At 57.0% G+C, this 18,817-nt stretch overlaps 2 protein-coding genes across 13 annotated transcripts in view; both read right to left on the bottom strand.

The window, feature by feature from the left end:
- Positions 1-11,627, bottom strand: part of PDE2A (phosphodiesterase 2A) — a 111,511-nt gene extending 99,884 nt beyond the window's left edge. For all 5 annotated transcript variants that reach the window (XM_034666389.1, XM_034666390.1, XM_034666391.1 and 2 more), the window contains exon 1: positions 778-11,627. In XM_034666389.1, the coding sequence (XP_034522280.1) occupies positions 778-858 (81 nt within the window). In that variant the 5' untranslated portion in view covers positions 859-11,627. The remainder of the gene's footprint in view (positions 1-777) is intronic.
- A 143-nt stretch (positions 11,628-11,770) lies between these two features.
- Positions 11,771-18,817, bottom strand: part of ARAP1 (ArfGAP with RhoGAP domain, ankyrin repeat and PH domain 1) — a 62,419-nt gene continuing 55,372 nt past the window's right edge. For 4 of the 8 annotated variants that reach the window (XM_034666384.1, XM_034666386.1, XM_034666385.1 and 1 more), the window contains 5 exons: positions 15,031-15,113; positions 14,297-14,347; positions 14,055-14,118; positions 12,693-12,842; positions 12,385-12,560 (listed from right to left, as the gene is read on the bottom strand). In XM_034666384.1, the coding sequence (XP_034522275.1) occupies positions 12,471-12,560; positions 12,693-12,842; positions 14,055-14,118; positions 14,297-14,347; positions 15,031-15,113 (438 nt within the window). In that variant the 3' untranslated portion in view covers positions 12,385-12,470. The other 4 variants (XM_019807888.2, XM_019807890.2, XM_034666387.1 and 1 more) reach the window with 3 other exon arrangements.

The raw sequence follows: 18,817 nt of genomic DNA, 5'->3' as shown, positions 1-18,817 counted from the left end.
AGACCTGCACTTCCGCGCACTTGGAGACACACATATCACTTGTCACCCACCTCGGCAGCCGTCACATGGTGGAGGGTGATCTCCACAGAACCCCCCCACTCACCTGCACAAGTACCCCCCACCCCGCATGTGGACGCACATGAGGCTGGTACACAGGGACTTCATTCCACCAGCCCCATGGCTCTCTCTGGGACAGGTGTTTTGGGGGTAAAGTTGCCTAAACTGGTGGCCATGAATCCCAATCCCATGAAAGGCAGTTGCCCCAGACCCTCTTCTGTTCCAGCGCCACTCTTACTCATTCATATTCATGTTTGTTTTCTCCCTTCCTCCTTCTCTCTTTCTCACACACACACACACACACACACACACGCACACACACACACACACACACACACACACGTGGTCCCAGACATCTCATCCTTCTCCAGGGTTCTGAATCAGTTTATCTCAGCCCCCCAGAGCTCCTTGGAACTCCCTGCAGACCTCTCCCACCCCCAGCCCCTGGAAGGATAATTTAGGTTCATTACCAACCCCTCCCCAGCTCCTTCTATGGGACCCCAGCCCCATCACCCCCTAGGTTGATGCCAGACACCCCCAGCCCTGTGCAGAGGCTCCCCAGGCTATAGTCCAGCAACCGGGCACCCAGGAGCAGGATCGATCCTCCCACGTGGCTCAGCTCTACGCCAAGCCCAGCTCCTCACAGGCACTCCCAGAACCCTCGTCCATGGTACGTCTTGCAGCCACTGCCCCAAACCCCAGCCCCTCGATAGTACTCACGGCTCTGCTGGTCGTGCTGCCGGGTACTGCTGGCTCCTGCAGAGGATGGAGTGGCCGCACGCCTGCCCCATTGCTCCTCATCGTCTGCCTCCCCAGCCAGACTACGGTGGCACCTCGCCCTGTCCACCCTGCCCGGGGTTCCAGGCAGGGTGCCTGGCCCAGTAGGCACGGGGACTGAGAGCGGTAGCCTGTCCTCAACTCAGCCTGGACTCAATACCCTGAGACAGTGTTGCCGCTGCCCCAGTTGCTCCCACCTCTCCTGCTGCCACTGCCTCTGCCGCTAGGCTGGCTCCGGGAGGAGGTTGGAGCAGGTCTGATAATGCAGAAGGGGGAGGGAGGAGGGAGGAGGGACAGAGAGGCCCAGACAGAGAGGGAGAAGGGGAGGGAGGGGTAGAGAGAGACTCTGGCTGGGAGAGGAAAAGAAAGACTCATGCACAGAGGAACAGAGACAGACACAGACGGGAAGGAGAGAAATACATGAAGGAGAGAAGAGAGGGATCAGAGCCTCAGAGAGATCAAGATGGAAATATAAAGAGATCAGAGAGGCATAGGGAAAACACATACAGAGGAACAAAGACAGAAAAGAAAAGAAAAAGAAAGTAGTGATGGAAAGAGAGAGAGAGAAAGAACAAGAAAGAGAGAAGCAGATAGAGGAGCCCAGAGAGGTATGAGAATAAAGGATTTGCACTGCGCAGGGACTAGAAGAGGAGCTGGCGATGAAGGGTAGATGGATGGGACCCATCTCCTGTGCTACCCCATTATAAGGCCCTCAGGGTCAGGGGACACTTCTGAGTCCTCCTCAAGTATGGGAGGGCCAGGCCTCCAGACAGAACCAGCTCCTCCAGGCTCCCTTACTGAGTTTGTACCATGCCCTGGGATACATTCCCAAGCATGGAGGTGGGCATGCAGGGGGCTCTGGGTGCTTTTGCTAACAGCCTTTGGACTCAGAGCCTTGTCACAGAGTCCACCTGTTGGTGGCTCTTCTTAGTCAGGACACTGTGGGACCTGATGCTGAAGCATGTACTTTTTTTGGTTTGTTTTATTTTTAAGTAATCTCTACACCCAACATGGGGCTCGAACTTACAACCCTGAGATCAAGAGTCACATGCTCTACTGACTGAGCCAGTCATGTGTCCAGAAGCATGAACTTCTACTAGGAGTTGTGGGCACCCAGGCCACAGCCTGCCTACGTGGTTTTCACTGTCCACAGGCTATGGGCATGGGAGAAGGCCTGCTGGGCCTCTGCCCTGTTGCCAGAGAAGACTCCTCAGGAGGAAGCCTTAACCCAATGGAATGGGGTCATTTTAACAATGGGACAAGTGGGGAGTTGTCTCAGTAGAGAGCCTGTTGACATAAAAGAAAAAACTCCACACTTTGAGGCAGGAAATGGGGGTTCAAATGCTGTCTCCTCCACTAACTTATTCATTCATTCACAAACACCTACCATTGGCCAACTTCATTAGATATGACTCAGACTGTTCCTTGCCTTGGAGAAGCACCCAATCAAGGTGTGTGTGTGTTGTGTGGGGGTTACAACTCATAGTGTGACGGAAGCACAGAGTCCATAGTGCCCAAAGAGGGCCCCTGGCTCAGTCTGGGATCGGTGAGCATTACTGTAAGAGAGGGTACAAGCTGGGTCTCTAAAGGACCCCAGGAGAAGGGGTTTCTCATCAATAACCCTGCCCCACACACCAGGATCCAGGCTGCAAAGCCCATGAGACCGAGTGGAAACCTAGCCCCTGTTAATGGGCACGGGGGTGCACAGTGATGGTGGGATGGACGGGAATGACCCAGCTTGTGCACAAGGCCTGTCCAGGCTGACAGAAAGCAGTTTTCTCGGGCTTAGGAAGTGTCAGGAAAGAAAATGTGAGGGAGCTTTGCTTCCCGCTGTGGTCCCGGAGGGAAAATTTCAGACGTCCGAAAGCTCTGGTTGAGCGGCTTTCTCAGCTTGACCCGTACCTGGGACCTTGCCGCTCCATGCCTGCCAGCTGGGAAGGCATTTTTCAGGCCCAGAAAGCCCAGGCCCTGGCCGGTGTCCAGACTTGGCCTCTCACGGTTCCCCTCCATGCCCCATGGAGCCCAGCAGTAAGAAGCTGAGTCAGAGGTGTTCACAGGAGGCATACCCCCTCCCCCCACCCCAGGCACAGGGGAAGCAGGTGCCCTGAGGCCTCACCTACCCCTCAGCTTCCTCTCTGCCCTCCCACCCTGGGAATGATGGTGGAGGCCTCATCTTCAGAAATCTCCTGGGAATATACTCAAGTAAGTCAGGTAGGAGGGAAGGTCTCCTCCCATCCCACTGCCACAGCTGCCCCAGAAGTAAGGAGTCTGTAGAAAGGAGGTGCAAGATCCAGGACTACTGGGTCCTGGGGTACTCCAGGACACAGCCAGGCAGGTGGAAGTTCAGATCCCAGCTCTGCCATGTGCCCTGGGCAAGTTATTTAACCTCTCCGAACTTCAATTTAGTTCGCTCATCTGGAAGGAGAGGTCACAATTTCCAAGCTCAAAGAGTTGTAAGGCTTTGGAAATGTCTGTAAAGTTCCCAGTAATGAGCCCGTCTTCCTCCCTTCCCGTCCCCTGAAGAGGTTGAATTGATGGGGCTGAGGGAGTAATGGCCTCAAATGTTGGGGTGGGGGCTCCTGTTGGGCAGTGCCGGGATGGGCGGATGCTTCTGAAAGGGGAGAGGGCCGGAGGGTCCCCGACCTGCTCTTCCCTCCTGCCCGGGCTTGCATCCTGCGAGGCGGACAAGGCAGGAACCCAAGGCCCCGCGCGATCACCGCGAAGCCCCGCCCCGCCGCTCTCCCGGGTGCTGATCCGGGAGGCCGCGCTCACAGGCCCTGGCCCGCCCAGCGGCAGCCGGTCGGCGGACACCGGTTATTTCTAGTTGGGGGAGCGGCGGGAGGTGAGAGGAAGCTGGGAGGCGGGTGGCCGCCCAAAGCGCCGGGAGGATGCAGCCTCTGGGATCCAGCCTCCGCCCTGCGCCCACTGCCTCGCGAGGACTGCAGGCTCCAGCTACCTCCTCACTGCCAAAGACGTCGGCTTCTTCTCAGCGCCCTCTCCCGCCTCCTTCCTGCTCGGCTGTTTCCCTCCCACCTTCCAGACGGCCCCTCCTCTGTCTCTCTCGCTGGCTCATCCTATCTTTGCCCCCTCAACATGGGTGCTCCTCGCAGGAGCACCAGGCCCTGTCTCTCCTCTTTCTCCACCCCACCCTCAGGGAGTTTGGAGACTTCCTCCAACGCACCAACACGGAGTGCCCCCTGAGGCCCAGTCCTCTCCTCCGGGCTTCAAACCTCCAGTACGGGTTGCCTCCTGGACATCTGTGGGAACATCTTAGAGGCTCCTCACACTCAAATATTCAACATCCAACATATCTTTTGTCTCTATCAAAGGCATCAGCAAACTTCTAATCCCGTCTGGAAACTTCAAAGTCGCTTTGCCTCTTCCTTCTCCTGCACTTCCTGTGTCAAATCTGTCGCTGTCAGTTCTTCCTCTGTAATTCTCCCATCTATCCACTGCCTCCATCCCTCCAGGCCCAGCTTCCTTCCCCCCCCCTGGTCTTTCTCCAGCCCCCTACCCCAACTCAACCCTTCTTCCACTCCACCCTGCACAGACTCTATATCTAGCTGGTCATGTAACTCTTCCTCAAAACTCTTGCATGACTCCCCAGTGCCTTCAGGATAAAGGCCGAGCTCCTCAGCCTGGTATTGGAAGTCTCTGATGTTCGGCCCGGACTGACTTCTCCACCCTCTGCTCCACACGGAGCAGGGTCTAGTCCCTAAGCAAGTGTCAGTCCTTTCTTCCTCCTTGACTTGGTACCATCTGGCTCCCAGGCTGACTTCCCACTCCTCTTGCTTTTCTCTGCCCATCCCAAATCCTGGCCTATCCTTCTTGGATCAGTTCAGCACACGCCCTGCCCTCACCCACAGAAGACAGGGTAGGCAGGAGGGACCATTGGGTTCTGGGCTGAGCAATCCTTGGCTGCCTCCCTCTTCCCTGTCATCTGTCCCACCGCTCCACCCCCTGCTCAGGGCCACCTCATTTCTTCTACTGGATCACACTCCCCTCAAGGACAGACCAAAGTCCTATTCATCTCAGCCCCAGCCTCAAGCCTTTGGGCAGCCTCACCAGGTAAGAGCGAGAAATGCTGGGGAGAGTAGGAAGGAAACACAGGTGACTGTGGAAGTGCGAGTGTGCTTGAGAGCTCAGCACAGGGTCACATCAGAATAGGCCCTCAAGTGCGGGTGGATGGCGTGGGGGGCCCTCACTGCCCCGCTCTGTGGGAACCACCGCCCACCCCCAACCAAGGGCAGACTGAGGCCATGGAGTATCCCTCAGCCTTCTTGGGGGAAGGCTGGTAATTGGCGGAACATGGATTTCACAGAGGCTCTGCCTGAAAACCCCTGGGTGACTCCCTCTGGCTGGGAGCCAGGATGGGCTTGCATCTGAGTCTTGGCAACTAAAACCCAGGGGTGGAGGGAGTGGGACACTCAAAGCCATCTCACAGCGCTTCTCTGCCTCCCACTTAGCCAGGAAGATGCCACCTGGGACTCTAAGGACAATAGCTGAAGGAGCACCAAGTCCTCACCAAGGGCCTGGCATAGTTCCCTGCGTTCCCACACTAAGCACAGACCCCATCACACCATGTGTGACAAGGCCCTTGTCGACAAAGGAACAAAAAGCCACCCCGGGCTCCAGACTAGCTCTAAGGTGGTGTGGCTTCTTCAACACCTCAGGAAGGTGGCTCTGGGGACACAGAGCTGAGGATCGAGGCACCGTGTGGGCCAGCTTCAGGTCCAGGATCAGTCAGAGCTGCCCTTTGAAAGAAGGGGTCACCTGACACAGGGGTACGAAACTCCCCATCCCTGCTGGCAGGGGAATGAAGTGGTGGAGCAGATGGTCAGTTCAGGAAGGGGAGAGGCAGCCAAAATTCAGCCCCTCAGCCCAGAACCCAGTGACCCTTTCTGTCTCCACTGCCCTGTGGATTTGCTTGGGGGGCAGGAGGTACTGAACTGGCCCATGGAGGATGGACAGATTTGGGATGGACAAAGAAAAGGAAGAGAGGGAAGTCAGCCTGGGATGGGGCTAGACCAGACGCTTGGAAGTGCCTTCTGCCTAAGGTCGAAGTCCTCTCCAGGAGTATGGACCAGACAGCACAAGGTGCCAGAGCCAGTGCAACCCAGCCCCTTATGGGGCACAGAGGGGGAAACAGGCCCAGGTCACACAGTGAATACGAGGCAGGGCTCTAGACCTAGGACCAGGGACTCCTGGCCACTGCCTCACTCCACTCCCTCCTCCTCCTTGTAATTCTCCACCTCTCCCTCCTCCTCCTCACCTCTTCCACTGGGACACAGGACTAGGAAAGAAAGCGTGGATACAGCTCCTGACCCTGGGAGGCATCCACAGGAATGTGGCATTTCGGCAGGGATAGATCTGAAGAGACGTGGCCCCTGTGGCCTCATCCTCTGGGGAAGGTTTTACTCTCCCTGGGGTTCTGGCCCCAGCAACCTCACCTCCACCATCCTCCAATGCAGCACACCAGGATCCTCCTTCCGGGAGGCCCTGAGCGACCCACTCAGCCCTAATCTACCTCTTCCCCCTTAACTCCCCGCACCTGAGTGGGGGCGGGAGGGGGTGTGACTCAGTGGGATAAAGGCAGCTGCTATATTTGAATGATTACATAAGCCAGGAGGGAGGCAACTGCACTGTGACTCCATCAAGGTCGGTAGACAAGCTGAGGCTGGGCCTGGGAGGCAGGGTCTCCTCCCTCCATCACACAGCTCCAGCCTGGGCTTGGACAGGACTCTCCGAGGACCTGGGATTTGTGAGGGTGCAATGCTGGACTGAGAGGGAGGGCCTCCCTAGGGCTAACCATACTAGAAAGGCTCTGTTCCCTCTCCACCTTCTTAGAAAAATAACCCCCTGGCTTCTAGAAACCCTAAGGCCAAACTTAGACTAAGCCCCAAATCCTCCCCGTGAACTTTCTCCAGAAGGAAAGACAGAACTGAAAACACGGTTTGCCACTGACTTAGAGTGCCTGCTGGGGAGGGCACCGGGCATGAAGCTTTGGCTCACCTGCACCATCTGGGAAGAACCTGTGTTCCTTCCCAGCCACGCCACTCATTAGTCACCTGACATTGTCTTGGTTTGTTCACCTATAAAAAGAGATCTTCCTCATGGGGTTGGTTGTAAGGATTAAATGAGAGAACATGGGCAAAGCCTTAGCCAAGGAGGTGCTGGGGGCTGCATTGTGGCTTCTCAGCATTGCCATTTGCATCACTGTCATCGCCAACACTAAGGACTGGCTTGAGACCTCCCAGGTTGGAATGACCCCTTTGCGCCAGTGATCCCTGAGCCAGGTGGAAGGGGGGAGCCCAGAAGACAGAGCTGATGTCTCAGAGTCAGGCGCCTGGCCAGACTTGCTGTGTTCCCCTAAGCAAGTCCCTGCCCTCGCTGGCCCTCAGTCAATAAATGAGCCTTCAGGTATGAAAGACCCTGAAGGTCCCCAGCTCTGGAGCCCATGTTTGCAAGAGAATCTACCCTCCCGTTTCAGATTAGTGACTTGTGGCATTGGAAGCTGGGATGCAAGTACAGATGGTCAGGGTGGGGGTATCTTGGGCTGGCATGAGCTGGGGGTGGGCGCCAGCACAAGGCCCATCTCCTCAGAGCTGCTTGGCAGCTCCTAGGAGGCATTGGGGGGCCCCTAGGAGGAGGAAGGCTGTGCCCACCCAAGCTGTGTTACCATGACGCTGGTCTCCATGGTGCCAAGCACACAGCCCTCCCCTCGCCCAGGAGGAGGGGCTGACATGACAGGATCTGGAGACTCAGGCCCTTGGGTCCCCTAGGCCTGTCCCTTTGTCCCCATAAGCCCCCGTGAGGTCCCCAGGAGGGAGGGCAGGGAGGAATCACAGTTTCTACCTCAGAGGGTCGAAAGAGTGCCGAGAGGACTCTGAGTGACTGAGGTGCAGGGAGAGAGAGACAGGAGCAGAGAAGTGGCCGAGAGGGAAGGATTGAGAAGCCGAGGAGACAGACGAAGGGAAAAGCGGGTGGTGGGGAAGAAGGTGTGGGAAGGAAGACGCCGTAGTCAGGGAGTGGGATGGCCTCCCAGGCTGACAAGGGTGGGAGGGCCGTCCAGCCCATCTCTTTGGTCTCGTGTTTTGAGGTGGCTGGTGGTGGGAGGACAGAGTGGAGGAGGAGGAGGGTGGGGGCAATTTTCCTAGAGAGCTTTGTTGTGGGGGCGTTCAGACACGTGCTGCATGCGTGTGCATGTGCGCGAGCATATCTGGAAGTGCCGGCACGTGTGTACAGGGCACGAGTACGTGTGTGCGGCATGTGTGCGCCCGTGCCACTGTGTCTCCAAGGTGATAAATACAGCAGGAGGAGCTGTAACCAGGGCAAAGAAAGTGCGGAAATTTCCACAAGCTGAGAGTGGCATGGGAGAGGGGACATACCAGGGCTGGACCAGCTTGGGCTGACCAGGGGGCCCTGCTCTGGTTGCTCCTCCCTGGGCCAGTCCCTAGCTGGGGGCAACTGACCCAGGCATAGGCACACAAAGTGCACACAGTATGGAAGAACAATCCTGAAGAGCTTCCTGAAGGAAGTGTCATATTAGAGGTGAGGTTGGGAGGTTCAGGCCACCTGTACTAATGTGTATATGTGTGACAGACAGACAGTCCCCAGATTAGGGCCTGGATCACACTTGGTCACAGAGCTATCTAAAGGAATAGGAATTATTCCTTGTTCTGGTGGGGGAAGACCCCAAGGAGCCCATTTGACTGGGATAGGGTCACATTTAAGGGGCAGGAAAGGCAAAACCCCCAACACCAGATGCATGGGGGATAGGCCCCGGGGCACTGAGCTGCACCCACAATGGGCTGCTCGCTGCAGGGTCACGTCACCTTGCCCCTGGTTCATGCTGTTCCCTCTTCTGAAGACACCTTTCCCTCTTAATTCCACCTGCAGAAATCTGCTCGTCTTTGTAGCCTCACATCTTCTGTGGAATCTTTCCTGATCAATACCCCTGCCGGAAGGGCTCCCTCTTCCCCCTACCCCATCATTTACTTATCTGCTCCCCCTCAGTGTCCAGCAAAGCCCCGCACACAGGTGTTCAACAAGTGCTTGTTGAAGTAAAAGATATTGGGCCTCGGGAAGACTCTGGAGGCTATGTCTCCGAAGACATGTTTGGGAAGGGGATTATCAAGGGACAGTGCTAGGTACTTCACACATATTAGCTCATTTAATCCTCCCATTAGTAGGTACTATTAATATCTCCAAAGCACATGAGAACAGTGAGGATCAGAGACCTCAGGAACTCAGCCAGGGTTCCAGAGCTTATACATGGGAGCATGGGCATCTGCCCAACTGGCATCCACACCCATGTTTTTCCAAAACAGCGAGCTGTGGGCAGGGGGCTTGGGAGCCTCCAGAGCACGGGGCCAGGTGAGAAAGCCTCAGCTCCAGGCCTCTCCCCAATCCCTTGGGTCTGGGGGAAGGAGGAGGCAGGGCCCATCTTCCCTTCCCCTGTCCCATTGATTTCCTGCAGAGCCCGGGGGTCTCCCGAGGCCTGGAGGCCCTCCAAGGCTGCTGAACACTTTGCAGGTGGGCAGGTTGAGCAGGAAGGAGGTAGCAGAGAGACAGAGAGAGACAGACAGACATCCCACCCCATCACCCAGCCCTTCCCCCCTTCCTTCCTCCCTCTCCATCCACAATGCCCTCACCACCCAGACTGACTTGCCACAGCCTTCTCTCCCAGGGTTCACTGTGGTCCCCTGTGATCAGCCCCAGACTTGGGTTGCCTGGTCCTTCTCTCCCAACACCTCAACCTGCCCTCACCCTGGCTTGCACCCCTCCCTACCATGTGCACCTGGCAAGGCTTCCAGTTTTCAGGGCCAGCTTGGGGGCACCTCCTACTCCAGAAAGCCCCCTCCTCTTCAAGAGCTGCTCCCCACATCCTCAGCGTCTAGCTCTGGGATCTTCACACATCCTACCCCTCCCCCCCAATCCCAACCTCAAATAATACGTGAATATAAACCACTCAGGGTCCCAAGAGGCCCCATTTCTAGGCATCCTTGTGACCAAGACCAGCAGAGCCTCCTCCCCTAATCCACCCATTACACTTGTCATTGCCATAACTCATTAAGGTTGAGGCCTGAAGGCTCCTGTTGGGATGTTGTCCCTGATCCCAAGGGAAAGCACTTTAAGTTATCATTAACTCCTGACAGTTCAGATCCCCTTCCCCAAGGGACATATGGGGCCACTAATGAGAGGAGAGAGAAGAGCTGAAATCAGGAGGAATGTGGAAGAGGGAGACCCCCTCCCCCTGAAAGTGGGATTGTAGAAATGGACCTCAGCCCTGATTCAGGAGAGCTATGTGACCTTCGGCAAGTCACCTTCCTTCTCTGAGCCTTTCTTCCTCTGCCAGGAGGAGCGTGCAGAGAGCACAGGTGCTGACCCACAGTGGGTACTTGGAAAAGGGCTATTCTCTCCTTCTGGCTCCTAGATCCTGGCCTCCTAGAATATCACTAGTCTTGGAGTCAAAGGCAGGACCAGGTCCCACGCCACACTCCAGCAGAACAAGGCCTGGGGAGGGCAGCCAGGCTGGGGTCTCCAGAACCTGTTCTAGGACCAGTAATGTTGAGCTATCCATGGCTGCCCCCTGGTGGCCCAATTGAGTCACTGCAACCAATCCCTGAGCCTGGGCAGTGACACTGGCAGCCTAGCACTGGGGCATTTCCAGTCTCCCCCACCCTCTCTCTAGGCCTCAGAACTAGCTGGTCAGTCCAAGGTCAGATCCAGGGAAGAATTCCAGACCCTGAGCACTTGGACAATAATCTTGTCCTAGCTTCCAGCAGAATGGTCAGCCTGGCCTGGAGCAGCCCACCTAGGGTAGGATAAGGGTGGGAGACTCAAGGGGCTTAGCCCCAGTCTGTGAAACTGGCCAGGAAACCCATTCCAGTCTAGCATCCACCTCCCCTTCTCAAGAGACTGGAACACAGGGGACGCCTGGGTGGCTCAGTCGTTAAGTGTCTGCTTCGGCTCAGGGTGCGATCCCAGAGTCCTGGGATCGAGCCCCACATCAGGCTCCTCTGCTGGGAGCCTGCTTCTGCCTCTCCCACTCCCTCTGCCTGTGTTCCCTCTCTCGCTGGCTGTCTCTCTCTTTGTCAAATAAATAAATAAAATCTTTAAAAAAAAAAAAGAGAGAGAGAGACTGGAACACGGAACCTGGAGGAAACTTCAGGTCCCCAAGACTCCATCCATACACCAGCCCTTACCAGAACCAGATCCTATGAATCAGAGGTCATGTGACCCAACTTCATCCCCTCTGCCCAGCCCCCACTGGGTGAGGCTAAGGCTGGGAGGTCAGCCTGTCTGCCTGCTGAGCCCCTGGAGAGATGCCAGTAATGAGGCTCTAGGCAGAGGCAGGAATGTGGTGTCTGGCACCTTCCCAGGGAGTCCCAAATAGGTCTCTGAGCAGCTCGTTATCTCCCCCACTTGCCAGGGCCTTGTCTTCCTGGAGGAGACAACCAGGCAGTGCCCAGTGAGGGCAGCCTCCTGGGGTAAGGCAGAGCCCACCTCTGGAGGGGCATGCATAGGGACCAAGGGACACCTGAGACTCTTCCTCCTAATTTAATAAGGCTCCTGTGACTCTGTGACCTTGTGTCTCAGAGGGGCCGGTGGGGGGCTGCCCTGAGTCACTCACATGCTACACCCAGGCCCCCGCCCAGACTCTAGACTGCAGCAGGGAAAGGGGCTTGCTCCAGCTGGGGTCAGGACCGGCCTTCCCAGCCTGTCTGCACCGGCGTGCAATGGGGATGGCGGATGGCATGGACTGGGCCGTGGCTCCGCCTGGGGCAGAAGGGAGTGGCTAAACAGCTCAGGGCCTGGGTCCCCCCAGCTTCAGGGCACTAGGCACTCACCTCTGGGCCTCTTGAACTCCTGGCTCCTCCTACACCAGAACACCTAACACCCCCAACCAATCACAGGCCTCGGCAACATAGGATAAAATATACAGATATATTTATATTATCAAAAGGCCCCCAAAGTGGGGAAGGGGCACCAGGCAGCCTGGGCCCTCCCAGTCAGCCTAGACTGGAGGGGGCTCCTGAAGCCTCCCGGGCCCAGCTCTAGGCTACGGAGAAACGTACCCAAGAGCTCTCTCCCCATCCCAGCCGAATGTTCCTTTACAGTACCCACTTTCTGCTGTTCTGGAGTCTGGGACAAGGGGGTGGGCACCCTTCCAGCGGGGCCCCAGGGCCTTGGGCCTCTGCAAGGATGGTGGTCCTCCAGAGTTCCTGACTGATGCCCATCCCATCTCTCCAACCCCTCAAACTCAGGGTGGGTTACCCTGGACGGGGAGCAGGCCAAGCCAGGAGGGCTGAGCACCTGGACAGAGCCCGTGAGGGGTTCCTGCCCTCCACTTCCTGGCCAGGGAACCCCGCGCTGTGCTGCCGTCAGGATGCGGGTTGTGTGGGTGCAGCTTCCTCATGCGCCCCCTGCTGGTTCACACCAGGCACGCAGGGCATGAGGGTGTCTGAACAGGAAGGCTTCACGGCCGCGGAGTCCCAGAGGTAGGGGCTGGCTCCCGCCCGCTCAGACGTTGCGGAGGAGCTGTGGGAAGGCACAGAAGCCCAGGTTCCATAAGCGCTTTGTGAGGGTTCCCGGGGGCCGGCAGCCCTGCTGCAGCTTCTGCAGCTCCTCTGTCACGCTGGCCTGGGAGTGCTCAGGTCAGCTGGGGTCCCCCAGGGCCAGGCAAAGAGGGGGCTCCTGTGAACTACGCCAACCAGAAGAGCCTGTCAGGATTGGCAGGAGGACGGAGGGAGGGGGCGGGGGGGCAATCAGGAGATGTGGAGAGGTGACTCAGGGGGAAGGCGGACCCCAGCCAGGCCCCAGCCCTCTGCCCATAGGGACAGAAAGCCACTCACAGAAAGGGGGTCTGCAGCGAAGGCAGCCACACTCCGGCGCATCTCGTTCTCACTGCCACGCAGGGGGATCAAGGATACGCTGCCCAGCCGGACCTCAGGCACTGCCCGGGACACACGGGAGGGCTCTGAGGGCCACACCAGCCCGTCGTGCTGGGGAGCAGGCAAGAGGAGGGCACTCAGCTCACCCAGACGCTCAGCTCGGACCCACCCGCCCTTCCCAGAAATGCATGCAGCTGTGATCTGAGGTGACACCCTCCGCTTTGATCCCAGTCAATATGAGAAGCAGCTGTTAGAGGAGAACATGACTGTATCCTTGGCAAAACCCAGCCCGTGATGTTACTCAACAACTCCCACCTCCAGGTCCGCAAACTGCTCCAAGAATGCGGCACCGAGAAAACAGTTCTAGAGGAACATGTGTCTGCCTCCTTTCATCAGAAACCAAGAAAACGATAGAATCCACCTGTTTCCCTTTAGGCTTGACCACCAGGAAGCTCAGGGTTAAAAGGACTCAGCTCAGGGCCCTGGTACAGTTCTGTCTTCCTTTTCCCTAAACAATTCTAAGCTCTGGTTTAAAATCTATGGCTTGAGTCCAACCCCAGCCCTGCTCTGGCTCCAAGCCCTTCCTAGCCTGTACCCACCTGGCCCGCTGCAGCAGCCACCCGACTCCCTCAGTCTGTCCTCCCCAGCACACCGCATCCAGAACGAGCCCTCTCAGACACGAACCTGCACACCACTTTCTTGCTTCTAACTCTCCCTTCAAAATGCTGACTAGGTCAACTTCGGCTTCCTGGGAATGGCCTTCAAGGCTCTTTGAGATATGGCTCCTGACTCCCTTTCCAGTGTCAACTTCTGGCACTCCTGCCTTCTCTCTTTGCACCCCACCTGGCAAGCTGTAGTTCTCCTGCCATGCCTCTGGATCAACTGTTCCCTCTGCCCAGAGGCCGTCCCCCTCCCCCACCACCTTCTCGGTGAAGGCTTCCTCATCCTCGGACTCAGCTCCCATGACACTCCCTCCCTGCTGCCTTCCCCACCCACCACCTCCCCCAGGGAGGGCCCCAAAGCTTTTCTCTGTTTCCACACACTGACCACACTGGGCTATTTAACGGGCCACTTCTAAGTCTGTGTTCTTTTCCACCTGGGGATGCCTGAGGGCAGGGGTCTCCACCCTGTCTCTACCACACCTGGCTTGGGGCTGGACCAGCATAGACTCTAGGAAGGGCTTACTGAGTGAATGAACTAACAAATGAGTTAAAAGCAACGCAAAATCTCCTTGAAGCAATTGGTGGCCAAGATAGTGAAGAAACAAACAGTCCCATTCCCCAGAATGGAAGCCTCCCAGGACCCCCCCCCTCCACCCGGTACCTGCACAAAGAGGAAGGTGGCAAACCACTCCCGGAGTTCCATCTGCGTCTCGCAGCAGAGGTACCTGCGGGGTAGGGCACAGATCGGGACACTGCCAAGGCTGAGCACGGAACACCCCGCCTGTCTCCCCAGCCCAGGGCCTCCGGGCAGGGCACAGATGTGGACAGTGAAAGGACCCAACCAAAGGGGACACGCAACCATCTCTCCTCAGCCTGGGGTCTCAGGCCAGGGCCCACACTCACCACTGCTGCTTCTCATGCTTCTCAGTCTCGTGCACCACTGTGAAGCCCCAGCTGCAGAGGGGGGCAGGTGGAGTCACTTGCCAGCCCACAGAGGCCTCTGAGCCCAGGTGCCCAGGACAAAGCCCAGACACCTGGGCCAGAGCCAGGGGGCAGAGGTCAGGGCCTTCTTGCAAGCACAGCACGTTCTGGCCACTGCTTCTTCCTCTTAGCCCGCACCAGCCTCCCAGGCCCCTGGCTCCCCACCCCCACCCCACCCCACCCCCAGGCCTGCCCAAGTCCCTGAGAGACAACAGGCACAGCCCACGGATGAGAGGAGAAAGTCAGGAAACCAGATCTGGCGACTGCAATTAATAATAATAGTGGCCATGCATCGCTTTCCCTCTCAAAAACATACAGGTGTACCATTATTTTCTGCATTCCACAGATGTGGGAAGTGAGGCACAGAAAGGTCCCAGAGGTAGTCAGTGACAGGATTTCAATCCAGGCCAGTGGTTCGCAAACATGAGCAAGCATCAGAGCCCCCTGGATGGCTTGTTACCACACAGACTGCTGGCCCCACCCCCAGGGTCCATGACTCAGCAGGTCTGGGGTGGGACCAAGAGTCTGGGCTATTCATGTTTCCAAGTGACACTGCTGCTGCTGACCACACCCTCAGAATTATGGTACCAACCCCTGTCAAGTCCAAAGCCCCCCTCATCAGTTCTGAGCTCTCCCAGCTCCCGGCCCCAGCTCACCAGGTGGGTGGCCGCAGTTTCTTCTTCACTCCCAGGTAGACTTTGAGACTCCTGACAGGCCACTCCTTCTCAGGCCGGTGACTCTGGGGTGGGCGAGGGCAGAGGGATGGCACTTCAGTCAGTCAGGGCAGGAATTGGGGTGACTGGGTACCTCCCACCTCCCTCTCCCCACCCCCTTTGCATCCCGGCACAAGGAACCTCCTCCAGGAAGCCTTCCGGACAAAGCCCTTCCTGTTCGCAATCCAGCCCAACTGAGCCCCCCGGCCTCTGTCCCTGCAGCGGCATCAGACAGTCAACCCTCAGTCCCCGAGGCAGCTGTTCCAGTAGGATGACACAGAGCAGTCATCTCTGGGCCCTCCCTGCGGCCCCACAAACCGGAGAACTGACTCGCAGCATAGGCTGAACTGACTGTCAATGGAGGGAGAAGTCTGCACGTCACCCTCTGGCACAAAACTGAACAAGCGCGTAGGACCTGAGAGCCTCTGTGGGCTGCTTAGGTCTGCCTGTCTCCGGTGATTTACTCCTCACCCCTCTCCACCCCACGGAGGCTTCAGGGTTGACCGTGTGACCAGAAGACGTGTGGGATCAGCAGCTACCAGCTCTTTGGTTCCACCAGGGGAAGGCTAATGACTCAAGCTGAAGCAGGATGGCTGTCTGGTAGGCCAAAGGAAGAACTTTCCAGTGGTCTAGGTCAGAAAGCGAGAGACCGATGTACTGGGGAGGGGCAGTAGATCACAGACAAGCACGCCTCTGGCCCCCCCTCTGCATATGGGTCTGGGCTTGGAAGGAGCAGGCTGGCTCCGAGGCAGGGGTATGGGAGCAGTGACCCCCAAGGAAGAGGCGGATTGGACGTCAAGCTAATGAGCCTTCCTCTTGCTTTGGGAGCCACCTGCTTGAAGCCCTGCCCCCACCAGGCACTCCAGGCACCAGCCGGGCACCAGGGTGGATGGTAGGGGAGGGGGACTCACTTACAACCAAAACTGGGGGTCAAAGATTGAGCCACCTCCACCCTGCTCCCACCATTGCTCCCAGCCACCCCCAGGCATGGCTCCTCAGCAGGAACAGAAAAGAGGGGACTAGAGGATGGCCAGGGAGGTGGAAAGTTTCGGGGATTGGTAGACTCCCTGTGTGGCTGCAAAAGGATGGGCTACCTAGGGATGAGTGGAGACTTGGGTGCTGTCACAGGGGATGTAGTTTAAGAGGACTTACTAGGACCTTTCGCCCTGCTTTTACCCTGACCCTCCCTGAGAACCAAGGCCCTGAGGGGGGATCCCTATGTCTTCTACACATAGCACCTGACATGACAATGGCCATGTGCCCAAGAGGGCCTGGAGCAAACAGGGCAGTGGGATGGGAAATCAGGCTGCGGATACCGGGCAAACGCAGCGTGGGTGAATACAGCAAGAAAGAAAACCTCCATGCAGGCAGGGAAGAAGCCAGGCCGAGAGCACTGACGACGTCAGATGGCAGGCTGGAAGGAGCCAGGTCACAGGAATGACTTGAGATAGAGGTCATGAAAGAAATGGGTCTGTGGGCAGGGAAAATGGCAGGCTCTGGGGAGGACAGCGGAAAGGACGTGGGGAAAACTAGGTTGCAAGTATGGAAGGCGGCAGGCTGAGGCAATGGAAAGCAGGCTGAGGGCCTGGAAGAAGTTGAGTGGTGGGTGCCAGGGAAAGAGAACCAGAAGCAAGGGGTAGAGTGAGTTGTGAGTGGAAGGAACAGGCTCGTGGGTGTGACACAGGAATGATGACGGTTCCAGTCAGGGCGTGGAGAGAACTGTGGGACTCAAGGAATTCAAACCAGACTGTGGCTCCCTCGGAATTCAAAAAAACCTGTCCTCAGACCTCCACTTCCTCAGGCTCTGGTGTGTGTGGCATATGCATGGTCCCCATGTGACAGGAGTGTGGCTGAGATGGGGAGGGGGAGGGGGACGTCAGTCGATGTGGGACTTCGTTTCTAATCGAACAGCTCATGTTTCCAGCATCTCTGAGGTATGAGGTCACTGCAAGAGAATCAAGTTCACCCCCTGATGCTCAAAGACCTCTGCTGGAACCAAGATTTTTCTAGAATGTGACTTTCCCAGGAGTCTCCAGGTCTTTAACAACGGAAGATGCCCGGAACAAGGCTTGGGTGTTTGCATATCCTGAACTGCTGGATATTGTCCCGATTTCAAATATTCCATCTGTTGCTCCATAAACCAGCAAATACCAGAATGACCAACACCTCAGTAGCCAAACCACACTCTCCTGGGGCTTCTGTCAGGGCAGAGGGGCTAGCTGCCATTTGGCGAGCACCACTTGGTCCTGCACTGATCAGCCCAGCTGCTGAGGCCTTGATTCCTTCAAGGAAGGAAGAGCTTGAACTCTGATGCTAAAAATCTGGGTTTGACTCCCAGGCTACCACCTAGAGATCACCTTCGGCAAGTCACTCAAAGCCTGTTTTCTCACGTGCGAGATGGGGACAATAGCCCCCCCTCACAGGACAACAGAGAGATTACATGTCCTAGTATGGGGAGGGCTGGGCACTAAACCTCACTCGATAAACATTAGATCCTTTTCTAGTTCTCCTGTCTTCTCCCCTCCATGCTAAAGGGATCAGCAGCTGCTTTTCCAGGTGCCTCAGCCATCCTCCTACCCCTCTGCCCACACTGAGGGTCTTGCTCTTCTCCAAGGGGCTAAGCACCCCTATAAAGAGGGGGTCGGGGAAATAACATCCCAGAACCAAGGGAGACTGAGTGCAGGGGCAAACAGACTCAGAAGTAAGTAATCACAGAGGGAGGCAAAGGAGAGAAGAGGAGGCATTCCCCGCAAGGGTCTGCAGGAGCCCAGGCTACATTAATAGAGGTATAATGTGCAAAGAGAGGGAGGTGAGGGTCCTGGTCTACCTGCTCTGCTCCCTCCATGGCAGCTAGGCCTGTCCAGTGTCCTCAGGAGAGGCAAGGAACAGGAAGGGCTGGAGTCACTGGTGGGAGCAGCTGTGGGAGCTCAGGCTAGAACCCTGGGCTTAGAAACACCTTTTTTTTTTTTTAAGATTTTTAAAATTTATTTGATGGAGAGAGAGACAGCCAGCAAGACAGGGAACACAAGCAGGGGGAGTGGGAGAGGAAGAAGCAGGCTCCCAGTAGAAGAGCCTGACATGGGGCTCGATCCCAGAACTCCGGGATCACGCCCTGAGCCGAAGGCAGACGCTTAACGACTGAGCCACCCAGGTGCCCCTGGAAACACATTTCTGCTGCTCACCTCTGCAGGGCATCTATGCTTTGTGGCCCTTGAGGCATAGCTGGGAGCATCACAGGAGGCAGATTCTCAGCTGAACTTGAGTAAGGGCCTCTGCCAGGCAGAACTATCCCTCTAGGGATAGGGCAGTCCCGAGGGAGAAGTGGATAATCCCCTCTCCCAGAGGTGTGCACATAAGGGCTGGCAAGCAGCCAGGGAGGCTGAGTGGGAACTCCTACCACAGGTGGGATCACACCACAGGCCTATGTAGTCCCACCCCGGCATTTTAGGATCAGGCCAGTAGCATGGACATTCTGACACTCCTGAAATTCTCTCCAGGGCTGGGGAGAGAATGGCCGCAGGGGTGGTGGGAGATGAGGGTCAGAGCTATAATTCAAACCTAGGAGCCTCCGTTACTGGCTCCACAGCCTCCACACTGAGTCCTTTGCAAAACTGATGGGGGTTCTGCCTTGGGGAAAGGACTCTGGGGCAGGGTTGGGATGAAGGGCAGGAGCCTAGGCCACAAGCCCCAGGGTGGGAGCCCATGCTGACTCGTGAGGGGTCAGGGAACC

Source organism: Ailuropoda melanoleuca, chromosome 8, assembly GCF_002007445.2.
Source record: "Ailuropoda melanoleuca isolate Jingjing chromosome 8, ASM200744v2, whole genome shotgun sequence".
Classification (NCBI taxonomy): Eukaryota; Metazoa; Chordata; class Mammalia; order Carnivora; family Ursidae; genus Ailuropoda; species Ailuropoda melanoleuca.
The sequence above is the reverse complement of the archived record's forward strand: the minus strand, read 5'-3'. Positions and strand labels throughout refer to the sequence as shown.